General features: G+C 38.5%; 1 protein-coding gene across 1 annotated transcript in view; it reads right to left on the bottom strand.

The window, feature by feature from the left end:
* The window catches only part of CAMK4 (calcium/calmodulin dependent protein kinase IV), a 192732-nt gene that overhangs the window by 54968 nt on the left and 117063 nt on the right, over window positions 1–20701 (bottom strand). Inside the window, exon 6 of the mRNA XM_045837963.1 lies at window positions 11632–11704. Coding sequence (XP_045693919.1) covers window positions 11632–11704 — 73 coding nt within the window. The remainder of the gene's footprint in view (window positions 1–11631; window positions 11705–20701) is intronic.

Raw genomic sequence — 20701 nt, 5'->3', positions numbered from 1 at the left:
TGTGGTAATTTGTTATTCAGAAATAAAAAACTGATATGCACAGTATTTTACAGTTAGCAAACAGTGTACTAAAGAAAATAAATATACACTCTTGGCATACAAATGTCATGTGTCTTTCAGTGACTCCACAGTGGTAGGGACTACGTATGTACTCAGTAAATATCTGTCATCTGTTTGGTGAATGAATGCATGAATGAAAAGGTGAATTAAGTAGTGAACCATCTTTGGTCAGTCAAGTCATCCAACAAATATTTATGAAATGACCAATATGTATCCGGAACCATTCTGAATGTTGGACATAGTACAATGAGGTCCAAGACCTCAGGGAATTTATATTTTAGTTTCAAACAAGAGTTCAATATTCTGTGAATTAGAGCTTCTCATGCTGGAGGAGCGTCACTAGCGCACCATCAATGAAACGGGGTGCTGACGATGAACAAAGGCCCCTGGCGAGACAGGATCATGAGGTCAACAAAGGGGATTTTCAGGCAGGACTTTGAGGGCCACACAAAGAGGGTAAATGTGATGGGAGACACTGGAGAGTTAAGTGGGGAAATGCTGTGATATGATATATGCTGCTGTCTTATAAATCAAGGAGGACCACAAATGTTTCAAGTAAAGTAGGGCAAACTGATGACTACAAAAATGCCAATGCAGGTGTGTGGCACCAAATTTATAGGTGAAAGTTACACTTTTGCTGCCACATCAAAAAACCTAGGACAGCCCTGGGTGGTGTGGCTCAATGGATTGAGTGCCAGCCTGGGAACCAAAGGGTCACTGGTTTGATTCAGTCAAGGCACATGCCTGGGTTGCTGGCCAGGTCAGGTCCCCAGTAGGGGGTACGTGAGAGGCAACCACAAATCGATGTTTCCCTCCTTCTCTTTCTCCCTCCCTTCCCTACTGTCTAAAATAAATAAATAAAATCTTTTTAAAAAGGACAGTTAAATGTGAGTCCCCCTTGCCTACATTTCAAGCTTTGTATGTAAACCACTCATGTTCTTATCTTTGGCAATATAATTATGCAACGTATACATAACTTTAAAAACAATTAGAATGTTTTGTTAATAAAATCTAAGTTTTGACTATTTTTAAGAGTCCAGAGCACAAATAAATAGCTCTCTATTTAATCCACCAACTACTTATAATATAGTAGGCAGAGACCTAACATTCCAACAAGATTTTATGGATTTGTGATTTTTAAAAAGTATTTCCTTAAAAAATGATCACAGCAGGCTGTATAAACTTTAGGCAAAATAAATAATATGGAGAAAACAGGGAGGTATGAAATCATGAAAGATTAATATTAAATATATGACATGTAAAATGCATTAGAGTTATACCCTACTTCTTTTATGGACTAAAAACAAAAAGGATATTGTATAGAGGTGCTTTAATTTACATTTACAAGAGGCAGAATTATAAAGTGGACACTAGGACACTGGAATGATAACAGGTAGTCTTGTCTTAGGTCAAGAGAACATTTTAAAACCTCTAGTGGTTACTGAAATCTTTCTTTGAAGTTGGCAAAACAGTTAACAGGCAGTGTGAGGATGTCTAGCACTGCATACATGGCAATGGTGTTGACATTACTTTGGATCCTTGCATGGTGATCATTCTTTGAAATTTACAAGGTAAAGACTGGTGGGGATAGAAGGAGTAAGGAAGAGAGGTTGAGAGAGAGAGAGAGAGAGAGAGAGAGAGAGAGAGAGAGCACGTGAGCAAACAGACAGATTAAGGTGAAGATTCCCCTGCAATGCATTGGAAATTGTGTAAAGTGGTTTTCGTTTGTGTTGTTGTTGTTGTTTGTAGTCACTCTATCTAGGCCTCCTGCTGGCATCTTGTACATTGGGGCTGGTGCTCTGGACTGTTTTGGTCCCCCCAGAATCCATATGTTGAAGCCCTAACCCCCAATGGGATTTATTTGGAGGTGAAGTCTTTGAATGTAAATAGATTTAGATGAAGTCGTGAGGGTGACACCCCCATGGTGGGATTAGTCCCCTTATAAGAAGAGGACGCAGTCAGAGGTGACTCCCCTTAACCCCACTGTGTGAGGACACAGCAAGAAGGCTGCAGTCTGTGAACCAGACCCAGAGCCCTTAGTGGGAATCTGACCATGCTGGCATCCTGATCTGGGCCTTCCAGCTTCTAGAACTGTAAGAAACACATGTTTATTGTTTAAGCCACCCAGTCCCTGGAATTCTGTGGGTTTTTTTAACAGAATTATACTTCAACACTATTTCTAAATTAGGCATTCCCAAAATAAAAATTCATTTTTAATGGGTCAAAGACATCATAAGTAGTAGGTTCATGTTGCTCCAAGTAATGCCAAATAGAATCTTATGCCCTCAAAAGAAGAAATATATCAGCTTTAGGGCAGACAACTATTACAAAAAAGCAAGGAAATATTTTTTTTGTCCTACCCTATTCATCCAATGAATAATCAGTGAAAGAACAGCACAGAAACAATTAACTGGAGTCTAACCTTAGCCACTCTACCTTCTTCGGAGAGAAGCACATGTACAAAGGGAGGATCCCTGTTCATCTGCTAACCACATCACTTTCCCAATTCCCACACAATCATTCTTTCTTAAAAGAGTGTCATTGTCAAAGGAATCTTTCCAGCTGAGAGTCCTTTCCTTGTTCCAGAAAAGTAGAAGCTGTTACAAAAAAACTGTATTGATATGAAACTGGAGAGCCCACTGTAGGCAGTAAAATTCTCTGCTCGGCTTTTCCTGAATTTTAGTTTTCAGAGCATTTGATGTCAGAGGAACTGTGTGTGTGTGTGTGTGTGTGTGTGTGTGTGTATACATGCAATATGGTGTCAGAGAAATGGAAACTAGGCCAAATTACCAATTAGAATATGATTCATTTAAAATTTAAAAAGGTATTCTGGTAATATAATAATATCCTTCCTTTCTTGGTCTAAAACACCTGCTGGGATAAGCATTCTTTAAACATAATTAAAACTTGTTGTAATATTTAAAACTGTATTCCCTAATAGCTTAAATCCCCATCTGTTTTCTTCTCCTTCATTCTCATTAATCTTAGTAGCTCATCTATAGAAGCAGAAGCAGTGTATGCCTTTCCTGAGCTTATAAGGACCCTGTGAGCACTTCTCGATGAATACATTTGCTTCCCTTTCTTGTGCTTTTCCTCCATGTTACTGCCATTCATGTTGCTGCCATTAACTAGACAGTATCTCCCACCCTTATTTGAGGTTCTCCAGTTCTTCTGCTCCAACTGAACGATTCTGTGAATTTCATTCCCTAATCAGCTGAAACCTGACAGAACAGCTGTGAATGAGCTTCTGACAACTATAATCCAAGGACCAAACAAAAGCCAGGTCACATCTACTCAGGAACCTCATGTCCATGATACTTCAGTGGGTTGTTGCTAAAGCAAAGACAGTCTCAAGGCATTTCCTTTTAAGAAAGATTATGTAGATGTTAGTCTTCTACCCTCCATTTCTCATTAAATCCTTGCTGGTAGGGATTGTGTCCTGTGGTTTTTTTTCTTTTTTTCTATAGCTCTCCTCGGACCCTGCAGTGTATGCTATATGTAGTGAAAAGTTATCCTGGTCTGGAGGCTTTGGTTGGCCCTTTAAAACATTTGTCATTTTTTTCTGTTGCTGTTTTATTCATCATTAGTTCTCAGCTAGAGGAGGGGGAAGAGGAGAGCATAGAAAGAAAAAAAATGTAGCAGAAGAAAAGAGAAAATGAAGAAAAAGAGATCATTTGAGGAACTGTGAGGCTGGAGAGAAGAGAAGGAAATAAAGCCTCAGAGAACACATGGACAGAGAGGTGGGAAGAGAATGGCTTGTTATGTGGTAATAAAGGCGAGGTAGTTGGATGAGAAGTTCTTATCAATCCTCTAAATCCTCCATCTGTATGTTCCCTGCTCGAGATTATTTTTCATAATCTCTAAGTCTTTGTATGTGTAACACTCATGATGCTGACAGTGAAGGTCCAAGGGGAAGTCGGGCCTAGTTTGTTAGCATTTTTCATTCATAGAATCACAAAACCATGTCTCTTCAGATGTTTGTATCTTTTGACTGGACATTTTCATACTCTTTTTTTTTTTGGTCAAGTAAGATTATTTCCCTGTCACACTAATTAAGTACAGGGGCTGGTGGTCTAGACATGGTGCTGGATCCACAGAATAGAAGCCAGGTCCCTCCAGCTCTCCGATGGTCACTAGGGTTGACCAGCAGTCTCTTGGCTTCACAGTGGATGCTTGAGCTCAGCCTTCATCTCTGTGTTTCTAGCAGAGTATAAAGGACATCCCAGAGACTTCCTGTAAGTCCCACAGGGTACTTCTACTTATTTTTTGTGATCTGAAACTTAGTCATATCACTGTATGTAGCTGCAAGAGAGTCTGGGAAATAGAGGCAGCTAAGACCTCCATCTTGCAGAATTAGTTGAAGTTGCTCGTTGGCCTGTCTGAAAAGGCAGGCCTGGCTAGAGGTTGCCAGTTCTCAGCCCCAGCACAGGAGTCTGTCTCATCCCTTACCTCTCCAACTAGAGCTCCCTGAATACAGGACCATATTGCCCTATAGACTTTACCTATAGAGTAGACCTTTCACTTTGATTAAGGTCTGGTTGTCTATCCTACCTCCCTCTTGTAAGCTCCCATTCAGAATAGGTGCTACAGGGAGCCCTGTCCATGCTTCTGTGCCTGCCAGTCCTATGGGCTTCTTTACTGGCCTCACTGCGTTTGGACTTCATGATGCCATCAGGATAATGGTCCTACAGCAGAAGTCGCCCAGGGTCTCCTCATCTTCAGAATCCCATGAACCTCTTCCACTAGTCATGTAAGTCCCCTCAGGACAGGTCCCTGTCCCTCTCTCCAGCCCCAGTTATCACCATGTGTACTTTACGTTCTATCAATATTTGTGCCTTTGCATCTTTAGTCTATTACATTCCCTAAAGATCTGTGGGAGGAAAAGAGTATTCCTGGGGTTCCCTTTCTTACATTTTTTCTGCTTAAACAATTTTTAATTTAAACTCCAATTCCCTCTGGAAAGATTCTGCTGTCATACTGAATATTTTTCGTCCTCTCTAATGCCTTTGAATCTGCAAAATGTACCAATTGGTTCACATATGTAATCTTATAACAATGTGCTTATATGGGTCTACCTGACCTATATCCTGGTATGCTTCTTGATCTCTGTATCCAAGACTCTGGAGCATACTAAAGACTCAATGAATGGTTAAACTGAAGGGCTACAAAACCCTAAAATGCCAAAATAATTTAGAAAGTAATAATTGACATGATACTTTTTGCATAGTAATTGGAAAATTCCTAGATATATGTTCAAGAATTTATTGTGGTTCTTTTGGAATTCAAAAGAGAGAATGCCACTTATAATTTGATACACTTTTGATATCATTATTATTGCCAGTAATGATCTACAGATACACTTAATGAGAAAGATAACTCCGTCCCAGGAATTATTTTTAGATCTCCAGTTTCATAATATTCTTATAATTTTCATAATGTAGATTCTTTTGTTTCAAATTTTTTCTGATAAAATATCTGTTTTGACTGAGCTGCTAATTGACTTATTCTGTTTAGAAATCAAAATATTAGAACATTAATAGAACTGTTTGTCATTTCTTGTCTGATAAATGTGATCTCTCAGTTCTTAATAAGAATGCACGACCATTTTTACTTTTTACTGGCAAAAATATCTTTATAATATTTCAGTGCTACAAGCTTGGCATTAATATCCATCTTCCAGAGATCCATGTTCAAATGTGAGTAACAAGAGACAGAATCCTCCCAGAAAGGAATGCAAATACCATGGTAACTGAAAAGTCTAAAACAAACAACACAAATCCTACATTTTCTGTTATAGCCTCTTGTTCATTCATTGAACTCTCAGAATCTTTTTCTGACACTAAGTGGACCTAAGCAAAAACAATATTCACAAAAACAAAGAACAAGTGTCAGAAGCAAGCGTATTGTTAATAACCTTCAGACTCACTGTGCTTTCAAATTGTACTCAAATCTGACTTATCAGAGTGTGGCTGTGCATTTGATAGTCAGTAAAATTCAATTTCCAGAAATCCATGGTACCAGAATCTTTCATCCAGGAGTCTGACCTTAATGTTGTGATTAGGTGGATGGAAAATTACACAGCTCACTCTGGCTACAGAATCATTATTGGCATATACTCAAAATTTTATTCAAGAAGAAGTCAGTATCTTATTGCTTCAAGTAACACTACTTACAATTCAAAGTGGCAGAAATATTGAGAAATTTATTAACTCTATGAGATACCAAGCAGAAGAATTTCATGCCTATTTTTTCTCTGCCTTCTTCTACACAGTTATGTTTCTCTTCATAATTAGAAGGCAGCAAAAGCAGTCCACAGCATCATATGCAGACTCAACTATGCCCGTGAAAGAGGGAAATGGCCTTTCCCCCCTTGGGTCTCTTTTCATTACAGAGAGGAATCTTTCCCCAGAACTCACAAGCAGCCTGCCCATTAGAACTCATTGGTGAGGATCAGGTCATCTGTCTTTGCTCAGCTGCAAGGGAGAATGGGAAAAGAAGTTCTAGTATTTTCTGTCTTTACAAAGGTACACTGGTTCTGCCAATAAGGAATGAGAGGTCAGGTGGAAGATGACTTAAATATGTCAGATAATGTAAAGCTGAACACTGTGTGTGTGTGTGCGTGTGTGTGTATGCATGTATACACATATTAAATCTACAAATGTTGTCAAGAACAGTACTCAGTACTATACAGAAATAGTAATTTATTTCAGTGCTACTGCACTTGTTTTGACTTCACTGACCTCTAGAGCCATTTCATGCACATTAATAAAGACTATGAACCTCTTAGAAAACTTTATAATAAACAGAAACTTTGATATTTTTGTTTTCAAATAAATTCCTATACTATTTATTAAGCTAATGTCTCTAACCTTTAAACCCACCCTTCCATAATCCACTTTGTGGAGCTGGGATTTGAACTGGCAGCCACACTCTGTGCTGCCTTCCTGTTTGGCTCTTCCAAGAGCAGACAACAGGCTGAGAGTGGGAGGCTGGAAGAGCACAAAAGGGCTGCTTCACCCCGCTTGCTTTCTGAGTCTGTCTTTCTGCTTGTTCTCCCTGTGCACCCTCGAAACACTTTTTCATGCTGCAGTAGCAGATGATCCAGGAGCAGATGCCGATGCCAGTTTTTAGTTATTCCAGCGCGCAGAGAACCAATCCCAGGGTCCCTCCTCAGTGACGTAAGCACTAACTGGCTAGAGCAGGGTTCTCAAGGTTTGCTTCATGGGCAATTCCTTTGCGCACAGACTGAGATACCAGCACCAGCGCAACAGTGAGCCCATACAGCACTTCCTATAAACTTGAAGGTTTTATCATCTTAACCTCTTCTCTGTTTCCCCAGTGTGAGGGGAGGCTGCTTCCTGCAGTTCCCGCTTCCACAATACCTTACTTCAGTGTTCCGCTTTAGGATTTGCAGTTCTTCAATATCTAGTCATCAAGTCTTTATCAACTGATTCTCCAACAGGCTAAATGTTTTTTTTTTTTGTAGTGGGGTTTACAGATTTTTAAAATTTTACCAAAAGGAGCCTGTACTATTTCATCTTTTTCTGCATCCTTATAATCGTATTCGTTCACTTTTTCTTTGCTGTTTCAGCTACCATATTGGATTCCATAACTTTAAAGGATTAAATGCTTTTGTTTGTAATTCTTGACCCACATTGTTACAATCTTTAAAATAATTCTAACCCCAAATCTCTGTGCTGGGATAGCTGACTATATATAATAGTTTTCAATCATTTCCTTGTATTTTAGTACATTCAGTTATGTACAAACTTCTCCAGGCTCTGAAGTCATGGCTTTGAGTTAAGATGTTCCCAAGGGAACTATAGCTAGAAAAAGAGGGAAGGCACCAAGCACGGGAAAAAGAGGGGACAGTGATTTCTTTTTGTAAATAGAGAGATAGCAGGGTATTAGTGGCGACAAGGAAAGAACTGAAGGTGATTGTGACAGTGATGTCAGAGAGGGTGAACTATTCCTTGGTTATCTTTGTAAGTAAATGGAAAAGGAGGGCTTTAGGGCATGGCATTGTGCTTTATGACAGATGAGGACAAGATGATGCTTCCAGAATATCTAGACTGACCCAGACCTTTTAACATGGGACTAGCTGGAACTCATTTCAAGAAGATAGAACACTCAAGAAGGGTTAAGGACCTGTCCTCAAAGACTAAACAAATGAATTCAAACCCAAAGGAAAAAACACCTTCCAGATTCACTCTGCAAGCTTTCTAAAATGTTATTTAAAGGTAAAAAGCGAAGGAACACGATTACAGTCAGATCAATTCTGTGAAATACTTATAGAAAGAATTGGGATGAGTGAGGAGGAAGAGAAGGATTGCAAGATTTGTTACCTAAGGGGTATAATTATACCTGTAACATGTTTCCCAAGAATGTTTCAATCTTTAAGGATTCTGCTTCTGTGCTTTCAAACACCAGTGTAGATACAGTCTCATAAGTGTGTGATCCAGAGGAACTGTGAGATGTATCACTGATTCCCAACTGTCCTATTTTTATAGCTATCTATAGCTATGTAGTTGACAATAAACTATTTTATAAATGTCAGCCACTTCTCCCAAGTTTTAAATGGCTTGCTTTATACCTGTGAAACACTTAGAGAAGTTACTTTAATTTTTTAACCCTTAGTTGCAGCAATCAGAGAAAATTTGATTTTTTGTAAAACTTCTTCCGAAGAATGTTTTTTGTTTTTTAAGATTTTATTTATTTTTAGATAGAGGGGAAAGGGAAGGAGAAAGAGAGGGAGAGAAACATCAATGAGAGAAACAAGATTGTGGTTTCCTCTTGTGCACCCCCTACTGAGGACCTGGCCTGCAACCCAGGCATGTGCCCTCACTGGGAATTGAACTGGTGACCCTATGGTTCACAGGCTGGCACTCAATCCATTGAGCTGCACCAGCCAGGGCTTGAAGAATGTTTTAATTGAATATGGCAGCCTACTTCTTAAACTGGAACTTTGTAAGTAGGTAAAATAACATTTTTTTTGTTTTAAATTCATAAATGACAGTAGACTACTCAATCCATCTTGCAGACCTAGACTAGATTTCTAGGCACTCCAGTCCCTCTGTTCCACATAGGTGGAACCCCTCTGTGGGTACCCGTCTGGAGCAACCCAGTTGGAGGACCTTTTATTCCTTAATTGGTATAACTACAATAGAAGAAAAGTTCTGATGCTGAAAACAACCATTTCTCATTCATAAATGAAAATAGGGTATTCTCACTCAGCTACCACTAAATGGAAACACACTTACTGTGATAAGCCCAGAGAACCAAGGGCTGACCTAAATGGATGGAGGCAACCAGGAAGAACATATTGAAAAAGGTGACTTTAGAATGACAGGAAAAGAATTTAGCAATAGTAAAGGAGCAGAAAAGAATCTGACGAATGGAAGTAAGTTATATACATTTGTTTCATATGAGGTGAGTTGACAAATTATAGTAAGAATGTTTCAGCAAATGTGCCATCCTCTGGAGAAACAAAATATATTTAGAATAGTGCCTACTTCTGACAATTTTGATATGTTTTCATTCATTTATTCAGTAAAGATTTATTGAGCATCTATTACTGTCATTTGTTTTTGTTTTAGTTATTTAGCTGGGGAGTAGGTATGTCTATATAGATCAACAACATCTAATACTTCTTTAAATGAATATACTGAGTTCAAAGTTGCTTATCTTCTTTTCCCTCTCTTTTGAACATTGCTATGGCTCCCAGACCTATCTCATTGGTCTTTTCCACCCCGTTAAGTTGGCTGTTATGCCTATTTCACAGGAGGGAGTTTGATGATGCGCCCAAGCTCGCGCACCTAGAAACTGAACCCAGCTCTGTTTGATTCCCAAAGTCCTCCTAACTGTTGTACCAGCTGCCTGCCGGTTTTGGTAAAGTGATCATGGGTCACTGCCAGCAAGTTTACCTGAATAATCTATAGTATATAGTAATGAAAAATGAAGATTTTAAGTGGGCATTCAATAAAGACAGGAGACTGCCATTATTGAATTCAGAAGTGACAAAACAAAAACAATAATGGCAAAAGAGGATTCTAGACTTCTTTAATTAAAGATAGAAATTGGAAGCAAGTAGAAGTGTTTTTGTTTGTTTTCTAAAAGACATGCCAGCACCAGTCATAGCATGACATGGAACAGGGTTAGGTTCAAGGACATTTGAAGGAAGAGTCAACCAAAGTTGGAAGGTGAACGTGAGGAGGGAAGGTGATGGAAGAGTTAAAAATCATTCCTTAGTTGGCAAGCTTAGGAAACCAAGGATGGTAAACATACTGTGACTGATTTAAAGAAGTTGAATGAAGTGGTTCTTTTGAGTATGGTGAGAACATAAATTTGATATTCAATATTCATATAATCAGGAGCTGCACTGTATATTTAGAGTAAAATGCTATGGCATCCTCTCCAACTTTTATCTACCTCCAGCTGAAACTTTTTATCCCCCACCAGAACAAAAGACCAAAACACTTCTATAGGAAGAGATCATTTGGGAAGACTGGGCTATAAAGCCAATTGAACTTGGTGTTGATAGCTTTATGATGCTTTGGTTAAACCAGAGACTTATTTTTAGCAGCCGTGTACAAAGACTGTGAAGGCTGTTGTTGTCTCTTGTCATTGGTACATAAGTTAGATAACAGGGTCTTTCCTTCCTCCCTCCCCATTTTGGTTGTGGGTAAAATTCACAGCACATGTGCTTGTTTCACTGTGATTGATTTCTCAAGATACCGAATAATGATTTTAGTTAGGTAATTGACTCTGAAAAATAGAACAGACCTTAATTTGGGGTATAGTTTATGTAGATTTGTCCCTAACTGATCCTGATAAATATTTCCCCTTGAGTCCCCACTCTGTTCCAAGAATCATTTGTTCTGGCTTTATATTCAATAAATGAGTCACCAAAGTGTATCAGTACATAGTACACATCATTTATATATGGAAGTTTTCTACCAGTGGAGGCTGTTTTATGCTAGGCAAATATTTCCTTATTAATTCAATCCAAACAAGCTTCTCAAAATTATATATTTTTGTAAATGTGTGTGCATGTTTCCATCATTAACTTACAAAACTTTATTCCACTTTAAAAAATTAATTATATTTCTTCCTTTAAAAAATTAAATTGTCAGAATTTTTCCTTCTAACTCACTCATTTCTTGTCCCAAAGGAAAAATCAATTATCTCAATATTCTAAGGCCTATATTTATCACATACAACCTTCCTATACCTTCCTAACAAAAAACAAAAAAAAAATGAAGGAACAAACTCGAGAGAGAGAGAGAGAGAATAACAACTATAGGCACCAAGTCTAATTTGATTTCATAATAACAGGATAGAACATATTTTAACATATGTACAGCATTGCATGCAAGGCAGTACATCTTTAAGAGTATGAGTGGGCAACAGAAAAAATACAAATTTATTGAACATATTTTCTCACAAATATATCATATGGTTTCTTTGTAAAATTTTATGGCTTGTCACAGATATATGCTTCTTAAATGAGATTCTGTAAAAAAAGAAAAGGTATCAGCAGGAGTCACACTACAGCTGTCACTTCATACTTACAGCAACGGCCTCCAGGATCTGCTTAACAGCGTCTGCAGCATCTCGCTCACTGTAATATCCCTTTTCCACAATCCTAAAAATAAAAAATAAAAAACATAAAAAACAAAACAGGAAATGCTTCTCAGGCACGTGCATTCAATTGAGTGAATGCTAAAAGGGGTTAATTGTAAACGAATGTTAAAGATGCTGCAATAGGCTACATTACACCAAAAAAAAAAAAAATTTCCATAAACTGGCACTCTAGAAATCTTTGGGTTTATTTAGAAAAATTAAAGATATTTATTTTCTACTTATATTATATAAAGGAATGAAAATGAATAAACTTCAATCACTCATAAAATATAAGTAAATTAAAATAAAATTATTTATTTGGCTTAGACTGAAAGTGTTTATTCTTTTAGGACAAAAACTCTTTATTTTTAAACTTTGTATTTTGAATCACTTTAAACATATACCAAGTAGACAATATGCCATAAACCATACCATATTATTGCCACAGAGCTTCAAAAGCTATTAATTCACGACCAATGTAGTTTTATCTATCCAATTAATTACATCCCCTCCTTCCTTATACTTTGAAGCAAATATCACATATCATATAATTTTACTCATAAATATTTAAGATATCTAAATGATAAAGGGTCTTTTAAAATAATAACTACATCACTATCATATCTATAAATACAGTAATTTTTTAATATCTAAAATGTAGTGTTTCAAATTTCCAATAGTCTTGGACATGTTAAAATTTGTCATTTGTTTGAATCTGTGTCCAAATAAGGTCTCTCTCCCTCTCTGCCTTTCTCTTCGCTCCCTCTTTCCTTCATCTGGTTTTCTTTTCCAAATAAATGGCTCACTCTTTTTGCATAGATAAGGGCAAGTAATTTTTCTTTCAAGTTAAGGTCTTTTCTTTTTTAATTTCAAGAATGCTTTCCTAAATTAGAATGCTTTATGTTTATTTTCTTCCATTGCTTTAGTTTTCTTATTTGGTTTGTGAGGTTATACACACATAAGAGTTTTCAACTTTTGATTTACATTGCTCTTCTATGACTTTATTTATTTAAGTTTATTTTGCAATATTGAGTTATAGTTTTATCGATTTGTGGACACATCCTTCTGGCACACTTTCACTGCCTAAAGGAATCTTATTTTGTTTCGTATTTTCTGTGCTGTATTATTTTATATTGGAAGTAACTGAGACATCTCTCTGTTGCTGCCTATTTTTAAGCCAAATTGGTTTTCTTTTTTAAATTAAAATATAATTGACATACAATATTATATTAGTCTTAGGTGTACAAAATAGTGATTTGATATCATATTCATTATGATGAGATCACCACAATAAGTCTAGTAACCATTTGTCACTGTGCAGAGTAATTTCAATAATATTGACTGTTGTTCCTATGCTGTACGTTACATCCCTGTGACTTATTTTATGTTTTATAACGGGAGGTTTGTACCTTCATTCTTTTGACAGAGTGATGGGCCAGGTTATCTTTTCTAGTTTCATAGCCCTTGACCTTCTGTTTTGTTTGTTTATTTCATTAAACATTAAAAATACGACCTCATAATTTCTGAGATCTCTTCTACCTGGAACTTCATTCCCTTGCTTCTACCATCTCTACTTTGATTATTAGAGTCTCTTTCTAGCAGTGTCTCCTAAATATGGGGCTTTTCCCTCAAAGGGCTTCAGGTATTAATTTCAGGAGTTCACAGGGCCTTGAATGCATTAGTTGCTTCAGACCTCATAGTGGGCACAGTTTTTGCAGGTCTCAGAAATTTGGGGGACAAAAGCCCTCCCGATTTCAGCTGTTTTTCTTGTATTGGCCCAGTCTGCCTCCCAATAATTTGGAGATTTTAGAGATGAATGTTCTTGATTCTTAGGTATACCACATGTCTTCTTGCTTCCCTTTGCTCACTCTTTCAGAGAAACTAACACCACGTGACTCTTGGAACTGTCATTAGTTTGTCCTCATTCACATGTATTTTAGGTTTCATGGGGATACCTTGTCACCTAGTTTTGTTATATTGTCTGTGAGTTTTCAGTTTTTCTGTCCTAGTTTCTGTCTATTCTTAAGGGAATATTTGGGAAGAATAAAAAATTACTTTTTTTTGCTGTTTCTATCTTACTGGAATTTCAAGAGAAAAGATGTTATAGATAGTACTGTAGGTTGCCAATTTGCATAAGATGTTTTCAACTATAAAGAGTTTGTGGTAAAGATGTGTGGAGAAGGTCAATTCAAAATGTAAAAGAGACAAAACTTCAACAACTTTCACAATTTTGTACTAAATTTTTTAAATGTCAATCCATCAAAAAGCTTAATTATTTTTCTGCAAGTATCTTCCCTTTTTGGAAAAAATATTTTAGCAAGAAGTTATAAGTTCTAAAAGTAACTGGAGTTAAAAGTTGAATTGAAAATTTGTAAAATATTTTCACAATAGGGAATAAAGGTTGAGGAATGCAGAACAGACCAGAAATGACAAAAATAAGCCCTGGCTGGTATGGCTCAGTGGATTGAGTGCTGCCCTGAGAACCAAAGGGTCACTTGTTCGATTCCCAGTCAGGACACATGCTTAGGTTGTAGATTTGATCCTTGACCAGGCACGCACAGGAAACAACTGATCACTGTTTCTCTCTCACATCTATGTTTCTCACATCAATATTTTCCTCTCTCTCTTCCTCTGTTTTTGTTATTAACAAAACCATCATCATATATGTAATATATGTTACGTTAAGGTTTGTACACCAAAGGGTTTATTGATTGTGTTGGCAGAAATGTCTCTGAAGTAGACGTGTGGGGCAGGGGCGCAAAATGTGGGCACTTTCCCGGACTCATCTCGGTGTGAACTCTGCACACCACAGCTTGGCCCTATGATAACAATTCCACAGTTTCTCTCCCAGGCTCCTTCTTCTAAAATTTTAGTTCCCAGTTGACGTGTTCACCAGAGTGTCACAGAATTAGGTTTCTAGAACTCAGACACTCAATTTTAAGTATTTTGTAAGTTGAGCTGCCACCCAGGCCACCTGTGACTGACCAGAAAGATCAATAGCAGTGAACTTCTCAAGTTGCAAGTGCGGTTCATAACTTATAGCTTAGATAGTCAGTGAAGATATTAGTGACCAAGCAAAGGAAAATGAAGTTCAGTGATCTTTTTCTCTTCATTTCGGTAGCATGACTACAACAGATGTGTGGAGTCAATGCTTTTTGCAGGGTGTGGTGGCAAAATTCTTAGCTTCTCACTGGATTGTTGCTTTGACCACTCACAGAGTCCAGCTCCACGCCTTGCTCATAGCAGGCAGTTAATAAATATTTGTGCGATCAATACGAATTACCAAGTAAATGATGCCACAAAAATTTCAGACTGTGGACACCTGAACAACTCCTTTACTCATGATCCTTATCCTAGGCAAGAAAAGCATTGAACAGGGAAGTGATGCTCATCACAAGTACAAGGGGGACCCCCGAAAACCCTGGAACTCATTTATAAAAAATTGTGTATTTATTCTTACGTGTTTCAATTTCAATCACCTTCAAAGTGCTCTCCATTTGGTACAATACCCCTATTGGGATGTTTTTCCACTGCTCAAAACAGTTTTTGAACTCATTGATTTTGATGCATTTTAGTGATTCTGTTTTTTTGTTTGTTTGTTTCACCTCTTCCACATCCCTTTGAGGACTTTTGTCATCCAGGGAGATAAACAAAAAACAGTTGTTTGGGGTGACATAAGATGAATAGGGAGGGTGGGGCACCAGAGTCATGCCATTTTTAGCCAAAAACTGCTGAACACTCAGTACTGTGTGGGCAGGTGCACTTGTAAATCACCCATCATGAAATGGGCACATGCATTGAAAGAGCCTTAAAAAAACTTCACTGAAGCCAAACACAGCCTCTCACAATGCCAGCTGGTGCACTGACTGATACAGATGGGTTCTTAGAACACTCATCTAGCAGGGGGAACCTGTACTACAAGAAGCCTAACCTCCAGAAGATAATTCCAGGTTTTTTGGGTCCCTCCTTGTACATTGGCCACGGATCCAGTGGGAGAACAGGCACAGAGATGCTTCCCAAGGCCAAATGCAGAAGGTGGAAGGGCTACTGCTCGCCTCAGGAAGAAACTCAGTTACCTAGTTTCTAGATAAAATTGTAATTATATGAATCTTCTTGGGAACTTATTTTGGACAAAATCAAAGTGATTTAGATTCATCAAAATAGAATAGTATTTGTTCCAAGCAACACCAGTTCCTGCCCAAAAGTTAGCTAAAATTTCAAAAAAAAAACCTGCCAATGAAATTGAACCATGCATATACAGTCAAGGGTTTAGGTCTTCAATTTTTAGAAGCAATGAAATGTTCAATCCTGGTCATGTTTTCAGAGCTGTAAAAACACAGGGATAATTTTTGGTTGGTATTTTTGGCTTTTTATTTAAACATACTTATTGCTATATTTCTCTTCAGATTTAATAAGCTAATTTCCTTGTCATGCTTTGTAAAATAATAAGGAAGGCAGCTGCAATGCTACCAGCATCTTAAAATCGCTTCCAAAGGCCCAGGGCCACATAGTTTGTTGCTCTGCCACACAATTGCCCATAGTTCTAGGAGGGCTGGGCTAGAAGACTCAGACTGGGCTAACACCTAAAATCGCACCTAGGATTTTAATCACAACACTGACCCCAAATGCTGCCCTGGGACCCTGTTCCTACAGATCCCTCAGTCGCCAACCGGTCTAGCCAGCATCTGGAGGTCTGGGACAGCAGCACTACTGGGCATGTCTCCCTAGCTCCCAGGCTGTGACTCTCTGGCCCCAGCAGGCCTCCTCCTCCTTTCTGTGCCTCTCCCTTCACTGCTGGCTGCGTTGGCCCACATGCTCCCCTTCCCCACGGTGGGGCTCGTTTCCTTCCCATCATGTTAAAATGCAGGATGAGAAAACCCAGGCAATGCCTATTTCTCTCCATGGATCTGCTTTAAAATATGACTTTGGAGCATTTGCTTCTGTCACCTTAATTGCTGCAAATTGAATTGAGCATATCTCCAGCCATGCAGTTACCACAGGCAATGCAGCTGAAGAGCTCTAATCAGATCACAGCCCAAGGCCCTCAGACTTCCTGGCACGTACGCTAGAAGCCTACCGCTCTCCCCACCAATGGCAGCTATTTCTCAAATGGAGATAATATTGTTATTAGATGGCTGTAGGTCTGTGTGAGAAATTGGTCTTATGAAAACGTGTACTAAATGATCAAATAACATAGGATAAGATCCCCTAATAATATGAATTTCAGGAATCAAGTCTTAAAGACTGCTAATACTTTATTATGCTGAAGTATTTGCATTACATACAAAAAGTTACATTAAAATGAATTCCCTGTTTCTGTTTAAATCCACCATTCCTTTATAAGCCGCATTCACTGCTTTTTCTCATTTCATTGATGGTCTCTTGGTCTGTATTGATGCTTTTTTCCAAGAACTTTCCCAAAGAGTATTAAATTCATACACTTAAAAAAATAGTTTCGAAATCACTGTTGCCACCTGTTAGACTGGAAAGCTAGGGAGAGAGGGAGGGAATTGTGGATCAGTGTGGGTGCTGGCCAGGGAGGCCAGATCAAACTGTAGATGGGGGAATGGAGACTAGGGATTCCTAGTTCAGTTCTCACCTCCTATAAATTAGAAGTCTGACCCAAAGATGTTATATAAACTGCCCAAGAGCACACTGATTATTTAATCACTTATTTGACAAATATCTAGCAACTGCTTGCTTCCGGTCTAGAACGGCTTCTAAAATGGAGACTAAGAGGCTCACAACTGACCCTTACCTTGGACACCACTTTGTCCCTCCCTCTACCCTTTACCTGATAATTTGTGACTTCTCACTTAAGATCCGGCTCAAAAGATTCTACTTCTCCCCGAAGCCATTTCTGACCTAGAAGACTCCCATATTTTGTGTGCCATGTACTGTGTTTGTGCCCCGATTATATCATTTATTCCCCCCTCATAAATACAGCTGAATTGGTGGCCAAATTCTGACAAATACAGAGTATCTTTGGATACGTCTTTTGTGGAATGATGATGTGTATATTTTTTTAGTCCCTTCTTATTATTTATTTAGTTTTTAATCTTCTGGTTGTCTCTAATATATTTTTTAGGGAGGTGGTGGGAGTATTACAAAATAATATTAGGGCTTGTATTGCATTTTTACTTTCCCTCTTCCAGACCATGAGCCCTTTGAGGGTGAAGTCAATGCGTTCCAGCTACCATGGCAGTGAGACGGGAATGAAACGAGTGGTGAGGCTGAAACTGTGTGGTGAGGCCAGACGGTAAGTGGTTTGGTTTGTCACGTCTAAAGAACTGACTTGAACCAAAATTAGTGAGTACCTTTCTGTGCTGATCTGACCAAATCTGTGCTTTAAAGAAATAGTTCTATTCCAAAATGCTTAAGAACCTGGACATGTTTCGTTCTTTGGCTACCACGTCTGACTTGTGGCCTCACTTATCTGCATTCTCGCACATGCTAAGTTATGCACAGAGAAGTGCAGAAAACACAGATGTGCAGTTATTCACAAAGCTAATCTCTGTTAAACTACCACCCAGCCCAAGATATAAAATATTACCAGAATGCCAGAAGTCTCCTTGGCCTCTTCTAAATAACTTCTCCTTTACTCCCCTGTCTTGTAATCTGCTTTCTGTGGTAACTGTTTCTTGGTTTTCTTTATATTTTTAACCCGAGTCTTACATTTTTAAACACCACAGTTTACTTTTGACTCTTATTTTTCACCTTATTTAAAAAGGAATCATATTGATTGTGTTCCTATGTTTCTCACTTCTTCAAAGTTATGTCTGTGATACTTATCCTTTCCTAAAGTTTTCCTACATTCCCCCTAGGTAAGCCGGATGCTCTGCTGTGACTTCAGCCACCCTGGCAGCTGCATTGCAGCGGAGATGAAAACAGCATTTCCAACAATCTGCTAGACATTTTCACCTATAAGTATCATAGGCATGTCTAAATCAATATATCATTAAATGAACTCAGGGTCTTTTTAATTCTCAGTCTTGCTTCCCCTCCCTCCCTCTGTGAACTGATTTACCAACTGGGTTAGTCAGCATCAATTTTCCCCTCGTTCTCTCCCTTCTCCCTGCACACTGCCCATAATTCTTTCTCTGAGCTGCTCTCCAATCCATTTCCACTCCCCTTTCCTGTTGTGCCTGCCCTTTCGGTCCTTCACATTCTCTTTCTCATTTCAATAGACTCCAAACTGGCATTAGTTTTTGTTGCTTCCAATCCATCCATGTTTTCGGGATGGAAAGAGGAAGAGGAACTCAGGAAAAAGATCAAGGGGACAACCAAAAATAGGATACAAACTAAGGGGGGGAAAGATGCTGTCAAAACTGCACAGAAGGTATGCAGTGGTTCAGGCCGCAGTGTAAGCCAGCACAGCCCAGACTCTCCGAAACACAGCCTCTGGCCTCAGCAAACCTTAAGGCTCATCAAAAGATCTTATTCTTGCTTTTTTCTATTCTCACATTCCCACTTTCAAACTTCACCACTTCCTTCCTCAAATACCCTATTCCATTCTCTTCTAGAAAATAAATTTCTCTTTCACAGTAACATTGGGAAAGCAAATGTTAGTCTTTCCTGCCTTTTTTTTTCACATAGCATCATGTTTTTGAGGTTCATCTATGTTGTAATGTATGTCAAAGGAACATGTCTTTTCATTGGTGATTGAATTTCATGGTGCATTTTGTTTGTCCATTTGCCAGTTTATGGCCACTTCGGATACTTCCTCTCCTGGAGCACACCCCACTCCATGGCCAGGCATCCCTCAGAGGCTACTGTGCTGCCCCTGTGGAATTTGAAAGGCAAGGGGAAATGACACAAATTTGCTGATGCCCATGATGTAGCAAAGGCCGGTCTCTCTGACTCAGTCTCATGTATTATCCAAACATCCATAGAAGTGTAGTGGGATAAGTTATTTGCTTGCAAGTAGGGCAGACTTAGTCCCCAGCCCTGATAATAACTCCTCTAACTTTGTTCTTTTCTTTTTCCAAAATTTTGTGAGTACTGTAGCTCCTTTGATCCTTTTGCATCATGACTCTTTTTGCTTCTGAGGAAGACAGAAACTTTTTCTGTCTTAAACAAATCCTTTTATCTGACTTAGATCTTATTTCTTCTGTGTCTTCTCTGGGATTTTGCTCTAAGTACCTTTCACACAGATATCTCCTGCTTCTCCATCTAGTGGGCTCCTTCCTGTCAGTCAGCTAATGTGTCCTCCATGTGTCAGCTTAAACTAATAAATAAGCCTCCGGTCATCCTGTGTCCCTTTTGACCTCACCTTTATCTTTCCCTTCACAGCCAAGCTTCTAGAAAAAGGAGACTATAAATCTAATCCAAATCAAAGTATATGTTCTCTTCACATATAGCCAGATAAACTGCATAAAGAGATGTATTCAAAATATTCATGTTGAGAAACAACTATATACATATCAATGCTCATTTTCTTGGAAATGAGCATTTTCTTAGTTCATTTTCTTGGAAATTGTTTGAAAGGGAAAATGAATTTAATAAGAAAAATTGTAAGGCCACATGAGGAGAAACAGTTCTGTCTTCTAGGCAATCGGAAGACAGTCTATTGCCTAATTTGGGAAGATCATTTACGATTACTCATTCTCAGTTTCCAGTCTGTACAGTGGGAACAGTGCTTTCCATCCTTTTTGCCCCAAAGGATTGACATAAAAGAGGAAAATCCACTAGTGTCTGTACAAGGACTTTAAAAACCATATGTATCTGTGGATGAAAAAGGGGTTCTCTAATAAATCTTGATGGAAGTAGCCTCACAGGGTGATCTGATCATAAAGTTTTAACTGGGAAGGTCCTGGTGGGTAGTCACACCCCAGGCCTATGAAATGTTTATCTTCACCTACCCAGTGTCTTTGTGTGCCTAGATTAACACACCTTTGCTGTGCCTCCTTTTCAAACTCCTTGGAAGCATAACCAACCCTCAAGAAAGCACATAATCTTGTTAGCCATCCTGTAATTCACTTATAGAGATCCCCTAGCCTTGCTCTCTCCCACATTCACG

The sequence above is a fragment of the Phyllostomus hastatus genome, unplaced genomic scaffold (genome assembly GCF_019186645.2).
Source record: "Phyllostomus hastatus isolate PE091 unplaced genomic scaffold, TTU_PhHast_1.1 phas_contig_254, whole genome shotgun sequence".
Lineage (NCBI taxonomy): Eukaryota > Metazoa > Chordata > Mammalia > Chiroptera > Phyllostomidae > Phyllostomus > Phyllostomus hastatus.
This window is presented reverse-complemented; position numbering and strand designations above follow the sequence as displayed.